This window comes from Amphibalanus amphitrite, unplaced genomic scaffold (assembly GCF_019059575.1).
Source record: "Amphibalanus amphitrite isolate SeventyFive unplaced genomic scaffold, NRLGWU_Aamphi_draft 000013F_arrow, whole genome shotgun sequence".
Classification (NCBI taxonomy): Eukaryota; Metazoa; Arthropoda; class Thecostraca; order Balanomorpha; family Balanidae; genus Amphibalanus; species Amphibalanus amphitrite.
This window is the reverse complement of record NW_024881509.1, coordinates 1,667,135-1,675,643: the sequence shown is the minus strand read 5'-3', so window position 1 is coordinate 1,675,643 and position 8,509 is coordinate 1,667,135. Positions and strand designations below refer to the sequence as shown.

Here is an 8,509-nt window from a genome sequence, read left to right as displayed (position 1 = left end):
GTCTCTGTCTGGGTGTCTGGGGCGCATAGCGACACGGGACCGCCGGCTCGCTGGCCGGCTGCCCGTCCGGTCACGTGCTTGCGTCCCGACACCCACCATAAAACCATGTCTTTCGTAAATACACTCTCTCACTTCTCCTCTACTGACTGTACCGCCAACACTACCAGCGGACCACGGCTCCGACGAGGGCGGCCGAAATGGCCGGCCCACACAGGCCTCACCATCCCACCTCCGTGTAACAGGCCTCACCCTCCCACCTCCGTGTAACAGCCCTCCCCCTCCCACCTCTGGGTGACAGCCCTCCCCTCCCACCTCTGGGTGACAGCCCTCCCCCTCCCACCTCCGTGTAACAGCCTTCCCCCTCCCACCTCCGTGTGACAGCCCTCCCCCTTCCACCTCTGGGTGACAGCCCTCCCCTTCCACCTCTGTGTAACAGCACTCCCCCTTCCACCTCTGGGTGACAGCCCTAAACCACCCCTGGGTGACAGCCGTAACCCACCCCTGGATGACAGCCCTAACCAACCTCTGTGTGTTTCTTGGCCATGTTGTCGAGCCAGGTGAGCCGCAGGTCCGGCGAGTTCTGGTAGCCCTTGGCGATGCGATACATCAGGTCAAGCAGCATCTCGTGATCCTCTTGGAACTCCTTCATTTTTACTGTGTCTGAGAGGATCATGTGCAGGTTGAACACCAGGTCCGACACCTGTCAACAGCCCGGACGGCGTCACGACACCCGTCACAGACAGCCCCAACAGTTACACGACACCCGTCACAGACAGCCCCAACAGTTACACGACGCCCGTCACAGACAGCCCCAACAGTTACACGACACCCGTCACAGACAGCCCCAACAGTTACACGGCACCCGTCACAGACAGCCCCAACAGTTACACGACACCCGTCACAGACAGCCCCAACAGTTACACGACACCCGTCACAGACAGCCCCAACAGTTACACGGCACCCGTCACAGACAGCCCCAACAGTTACACGACACCCGTCACAGACAGCCCCAACAGTTACACGACACCCGTCACAGAGAGCCCCAACAGTTACACGGCACCCGTCACAGACAGCCCCAACAGTTACACGACACCCGTCACAGACAGCCCGGACGGCGTCACGGCACCCGTCACAGACAGCCCGGACGGCGTCACGACACCCGTCACAGACAGCCCGGACGGCGTCACGACACCCGTCACAGACAGCCCCAACAGTTACACGGCACCCGTCACAGACAGCCCCAACAGTTACACGACACCCGTCACAGACAGCCCCAGCAGTTACACGACACCCGTCACAGACAGCCCCAACAGTTACACGACACCCGTCACAGACAGCCCCAACAGTTACACGGCACCCGTCACAGACAGCCCCAACAGTTACACGACACCCGTCACAGACAGCCCCAGCAGTTACACGACACCCGTCACAGACAGCCCCAACAGTTACACGACACCCGTCACAGACAGCCCGGACGGCGTCACGGCACCCGTCACAGACAGCCCGGACGGCGTCACGACACCCGTCACAGACAGCCCGGACGGCGTCACGACACCCGTCACAGACAGCCCCAACAGTTACACGGCACCCGTCACAGACAGCCCCAACAGTTACACGGCACCCGTCACAGACAGCCCCAACAGTTACACGACACCCGTCACAGACAGCCCCAACAGTTACACGACACCCGTCACAGAGAGCCCCAACAGTTACACGGCACCCGTCACAGACAGCCCCAACAGTTACACGACACCCGTCACAGACAGCCCCAACAGTTACACGACACCCGTCACAGAGAGCCCCAACAGTTACACGGCACCCGTCACAGACAGCCCGAACAGTTACACGGTACCCGTCACAGACAGCCCCAACAGTTACACGGCACCCGTCACAGACAGCCCGAACAGTTACACGGCACCCGTCACAGACAGCCCCAACAGTTACACGACACCCGTCACAGACAGCCCCAACAGTTACACGACACCCGTCACAGACAGCCCGGACGGCGTCACGACACCCGTCACAGACAGCCCGGACGGCGTCACGACACCCGTCACAGACAGCCCCAACAGTTACACGGCACCCGTCACAGACAGCCCGGACGGCGTCACGACACCCGTCACAGACAGCCCGGACGGCGTCACGACACCCGTCACAGACAGCCCGGACGGCGTCACGACACCCGTCACAGACAGCCCGGACGGCGTCACGACACCCGTCACAGACAGCCCCAACAGTTACACGGCACCCGTCACAGACAGCCCCAACAGTTACACGACACCCGTCACAGACAGCCCGGACGGCGTCACGACACCCGTCACAGACAGCCCGGACGGCGTCACGACACCCGTCACAGACAGCCCCAACAGTTACACGGCACCCGTCACAGACAGCCCGGACGGCGTCACGACACCCGTCACAGACAGCCCGGACGGCGTCACGACACCCGTCACAGACAGCCCGGACGGCGTCACGACACCCGTCACAGACAGCCCGGACGGCGTCACGACACCCGTCACAGACAGCCCCAGCAGTTACACGGCACCCGTCACAGACAGCCCGAACAGTTACACGGCACCCGTCACAGACAGCCCCAGCAGTTACACGGCACCCGTCACAGACAGCCCCAACAGTTACACGACACCTGTCAACAGCCCGAACGGCATCACGGCAACCGGTCACAGACAGCCCGGACGGCGTCACGGCACCCGTCACAGACAGCCCGGACGGCGTCACGGCACCTGTCACAGACAGCCCCAGCAGTTACATGACACCCGTCACAGACAGCCCCAACAGTTACACGACACTCGTCACAGACAGCCCGAACAGTTACACGGTACCCGTCACAGACAGCCCACCTGTCCGGGGAAGGTAGTCTCGGCCAGCTCGAGGTCGCTCTCGGCGTACTCGAGGATGGTTTTCAGAGAGCGGCGCAGGAAGCCCTCGCTGAAGTTGTGACTGGTGCCGACCAGCGAGCTGAGCGACATGGTCACCTGCATCTTGACACGGGCAAAGTTCTGCGAACGGCGGCGGCAGCGTCCGTCGGACGGCGGCGCAGCACACAACAGTCAGGCGACAAGACAATGCATAACTAACTGGGGCGTTCCACGACAGGTCGACCGAAAAAAAAAAATCGCGAAAAAAACACCTTACCTCTCGCATTCGATTGCATATCTCGGAATTTTGATATCCATGGTGTGTCTGAAGTGGAAATAGCCGCATGGCTTTACTTCTCCAGCCTTGCCAATAGATGGCAGTACCGCAATATGGGCGACGGATCGTGCAATTCACGTCAAATTTTCGGTACTTGCTAAGAATTGAATGGCGGATCTTGTCATGCAAGAATCAAGTAAATCGGTCCGCAACTTTTCTAACAACAGGGGTACAAAGTCAAATACCCTGCCAGAGCGGCGGCGCGGCGGCCGGCGCACAGTGGGCGTTTCAGGGGTTCTAGCCTCTCACAACCTTTCAACCCTTATAGCCTGGGATCTAGGAGACCTACGCCTACGAATTACACACCAAACTGTAGCGAATTCATTAAAGAACGTGAATGCATGACGTTTCCCATGTTATAAGCTTTCGCAATGTGCAGGAACTGCATGAAATGTTGCATAAACGTGGCAAAACGGAGCACTTCCATTCCCCCTTGCCGTTTGGCCCCTGATCAAGCTAGAGCTTCGCAGAAAAACGAGCGTGCTGCCCGTGATGACAGGAAGCCGATGATACCCAATTTTAAAATCCTAGGTCATTGGTTGACCTTCCAGGTCAGGTCAATTACCCAAAAGTCGGGAAAATTGGAACCTGTTAAAACATCGTAAAGTGAGGTTGCTTAGGGGCTTTTCGGGGTGCTGATCACGAATATCATGTTAGTTTTGATCACAGACGATGTCTTCATGCATTTAGGCCAGGTCGGGCCAGGTCAGGTCAGGTCAACCAGCAAGGGTTTTGCCGGGTATTCATAGTAGGTGTCAACCGCTACTCACAGCCTCGTAACATGATATGAAGGCACCAAAACTACTTCGTAAATGCTTAAATGGTTGCTAAATTCGAAATCAGCTCCGAAAAACTAGCCTAGAAACATGTAAAACTCGAAAAAGTGAACCGAGGTCACCAAAGGTCAATGACCTGACCTGACTTTCAGGTGACCTTGACACCCAGCATAATGCATGGGACCAACATCATTTCACATGGTTGAACGTTTGAAACCACAAAAAGACTGCAAACGCGCGGATAATGTAAACCGACATACGCCGAATCGCGATTCCGGCCAGACATGTTCTGAGAACATAAAATCTGTTAATCCCAGCTTAACAGCATCGTGGAAAAATGGCAACACCCTCGCCAAATGCCTGGTACAGCCCACCGCTAAAGTAATGTAGGGTTTTACCAATCTCAACGGTTGGCTTTGACTGGCGATTGTTTAATGCGGAGTGATCGAAAAGAAGATGTCAATAGCTAAAGTTGCAGCTGCAAGGGTGACGATACATATAAGCTACATTCAAAGTTTCATTGTAGTCTGGCTAATCGTTCCTAAGCTTCAGAAGCAGAACATACCCATGACTGAAACCGCACATTACTTCTGCTGTGGACTGTACATCCGGCTTTAGAGCCCCCACCCTGTCGCGCAGGGAAACAGTTCTGCCGTACGTGTAACAATGGACTACATGGGCGATGCACAGCGAAAAATGTCGTCTATAAGATCACATGTATGATGTGCGCAGCTGCCGACGGGCCTCCTCAGACATACATTGGAGAAACAAAGCGCTGTGTCAGATACAGGTTCGATGAGCATTTTAGAGACGGCACCAATCGCACGAGGCAGACTCCCTTTGGAGAACATATGAGGGAGAGCCATCCGAATGAGTCAGAGCCTCGGCTATCTGTCACCATTCTTCGCAGATGCAAAGACGCAGCTGACCGGAAGATAGCCGAGGCTCAGGCTATCCGAGATAAGCAGCCCTCTCTGAATGGCCAGATCGACACATGGCCACTGCTCCACTGAACTTTTGTGAGCCATCGATCGATGTGTTTGTACATGTTGCGCGTATGTAATGTATTCGTCGTGATGTTTTGATACATTTGAGTACGAGGCAGGGGTGTAATTTTCCCAAAATGATTGTGGGTGCTCAGCTGTAGGGGCGCCAGGCCGCTTAGGGGACGAAGGGGCGCCAGAAGGCTACAAGGGCGCCGTGAGACCATGACAAGGGCGCCATTCTCCCAGAAGGGCGCCAAGTGATTAAAAACGCTTTATGATCCAGGGGCGCAGAGACGTCAGAAGGGCGCCGCACAGTCAGCAATGGTAAGTTGGTGGGGACGTAGGGGCGCCAGACGGTTACGAGGGCGCCACGAGACCATGAAAAGGGGGCGCCATTCTCATAGAAAGGCGCCCGAGTGATTGAAAACGCTATGTGGTCCAGGGGCGCTGAGAGGCCAGAAGGGCGCCGAACAGTCGAGGGATGCACGGTGGACAGAGACTTAACCCGCGAGTTGCTGGGGAGGGGGGGGGGGCGTTAAATCACATCATCATGCATGAATTTGCATTTGTTCATGTCTACCTTGCTCAATTCAGCTTAGTATTATGCCCATTTGGCCGCGCTCAGATGTATTATTATTGTATTATTATTATGCGCCGGAAATGTCAGAGGCTGCACAGGCATCGGCTCGGGTGGAGTGGGGGTAGCGCCCGGTGGGGCAGGGTAACCTTTGACCGGTCGCGCGGCCGAGCAGCTGTCACCAGTACAGTCTCTGACAGTGAAACCCCGCTAACTTCCCCTGTGCGGGCAATGAGCGCAGCTGGATGGAACAAAACATGCATAAGAAAAATGTAAATTTAAGCATGTTGTAAATCTAGCAGAACAATGATTTTTCTTCACAGGTATCCTGTATAACTTTAATAGCGATGCGGACAGTTAAACTAACAAATATGATGATATTTGTTTAGTAGAACGAGAGCCGAACGTTATTTCCGTGGGCGGTCAGGCGGGCCGAGAGCGCCGGGTCTGCGAGTTGATAAGGGTCATTTCACGCTTCTGCGTGTCTGATTTTGGTCCATCGTGACACTGAGCTGTGTGATTGCGCCTTATTGTCGGCTGTGGGAGACGCATATTAGCCCTCGCCCCGCTGGGGGGGGGGGGGGGCAATTTGCCCCCTGTGGTTTTTCCTGACTAGCAAGAAAACGCCAAATTTTCAGTTCCTTTCCGGGCATCAATTTGACACCTTCACACAAGATTTCAAGTATTAGGTCCCCTTAGGTCAGGAGTTATTGAGGTCCAACTGAGGTCATGTTCGAGCAAAAATGAGCAAAAAATATGAAATCTTAAAACGCTCACAAAATCTAGTAACCAAGCAATTTCAAAGTTCTTTATATGGTTATGTAGACAAAAGGCGGCACTACAAAATTGTCATCTCGGATTTTCAAAATTTTGGGTTTTTGACCCCCAAAAATTCAAAAAATTGATGTTTTTAGAAAAAAACAAAAAATCCCAAAAAATTCCCGAATTTCGAAAAAACGGAATATATGTGATAGTCCCTGCGCTCTTCTATATACATACCAAATTTCAGATCGATACCTCCTTTTTGGTCAAGTTAACGTTCAAAATTGATGACGTCAAATTTTTGAACTCAATTTGTAGTATGTATTCACATCGTGCAATCGGTCCATGAACACATGGCTATTATGATTGACATGTCATAAAAACGGAACATCGGGATTCAGTTGCACAACTAACACACACACTCACGCACACACACTCAGCTCACATCACATTTGTACATCGCGCTACTCGTTTTGTTGTTTTGCCAGAAGATGTTTGCGGAGTTTTAGCCTGAACTCTCGCGTTCCCATGTTGTGGAAACTCGGCGGCAATTCATTGTAGCCCGTGACGGCAGAAAACAGAAATCGTCGGCGTCCCGATTCCGTCCGTATTACAGGTCTCTCCAGCATGTCAGCCTATCTGGTCACACGGCGGTGAATGTTACCCCGGGTCACGAGGCTACTGTACAGGGTTTCAGGCTGGCAAGCTGACAAAATCTGTTTTAACATGGTCAGAGAGTGGTAGAGGTGCAGATTTTTTGCTGACAGCCACTTCAGCGTTCTCAACACGTCACTGATGTGGTCGTATTTGCGGCGGCCTGAAATAACGAGTGCGCCGAAGTTGAGCAGTTTCTGCAGTCTCGCCATTTGTGTGGTGCCGCACACACCATATACACTAATACAGTAGCGCACCGATGAGACGACGAGTGCCTGTACAATGGTAGCGAGCGTATCCGGTGGAAGCGCGTGCCTACTGTGGCTAAGTCCGCTTAGTAAGCCGGTGCATCGTCTCACAACGTCGTCCACAGGTGCCGAAAAAGTCATATTTCTATCGAAAACTACGCCAAGGTTTTTGACAGTGACGGAACCGGTAATCGTAGCCCCCATAAACTGAACCCGTGTCGGAGGCATCGAGCGGAGATTTTGACCTGTTCCGATGACGAGCAGCTGTGTTTTGTTAGCGTTAACCTTCAGTCCATTTTTACGAAACCATAATGACAACACTTCCAGGTTCCTCTCTAGTCTAGGGACCAGTTCACCGTCACTGGGCCTACCAAACACTGCCATTTGCACGTCGTCAGCATACTGCACGAGACAGCGGTCGTGGGCAATATCTGCATCGAGGTACAGCGGCATGTCCGCTGCGTAGACAGCGTACAGCAAAGGACCCAGCGCAGATCCTTGATACGTGCCTATCGGGTTCAGTAGAGGCCTCGAGAGCGTACGACCCCCATCCGGTGTGCTTATGAGGACCTGTTGATAGTGTCCCGACAGATAGCTCTCGAACCAGCGCACATCGACATTATACTGCATGAGTTTAGTGAGCAGCCGGTCATGTGGAATCACGTCAAAACATTTAGACATGTCTAGCAAACACAATAGCGCCACCTGTCGGTTGTCCATAGCCTCGAATATACGGTCGGTCATGGTCAGCAGCGCTGTGTCGGTAGAGTGACCGCTTCTGAAACCGTGCTGGCAGGGTGGGAGTAGGTGGTGAGTCGAGAAGTATTCGAACAGTTGTTCGTATACTACTCGTTCCGTTATCTTGGATATAGTTGGGAGGATCGAAATGGGTCGATAGTTGGATGTTTCAGTGGACTTTGGTGACTTTTGGATGGGATGAATATAGGTAGGTTTCCAGGATAGGGGTACAGTGTGGGAAGCCAGACTGGAGTTCACAATATGTGTGATGACGTGATATATATATATATATATATATATATATATGTATATATATATATACGGCAGACAGAGCTTAACGAACCGCACGCATAGACCGTCGGCACCGCACGCCGAGCTACCGTTCATTTGCGCCACGGTCGCCACCAAACTCTCAGGTGTCCCCGTGCGCACCACAAACCGGCCGGTAGACACGCGCGCCAGGCGCACCGGCAGCTCCGGACCCGATGTATCCACCTGGCGGGCGGTCACGGTTCCGACACTGGCGAAGTATCGGTTCATGGTGTCAGCATCAGC

At 53.8% G+C, this 8,509-nt stretch overlaps 1 protein-coding gene across 3 annotated transcripts in view; it reads right to left on the bottom strand.

Annotated features, from left to right (window-relative positions):
* Nucleotides 1-8,509, bottom strand: part of LOC122383748 (dedicator of cytokinesis protein 7-like) — a 649,924-nt gene that overhangs the window by 195,351 nt on the left and 446,064 nt on the right. For all 3 annotated transcript variants that reach the window (XR_006256886.1, XR_006256885.1, XM_043370493.1), the window contains exons 29-30: nt 2,859-3,017; nt 524-700 (exon numbers count right to left, since the gene is read on the bottom strand). Coding sequence is in view for 1 of the 3 variants with exons in the window: in XM_043370493.1 (XP_043226428.1) it covers nt 524-700; nt 2,859-3,017 (336 nt within the window). In the remaining 2 variants the exon portion in view is untranslated. The remainder of the gene's footprint in view (nt 1-523; nt 701-2,858; nt 3,018-8,509) is intronic.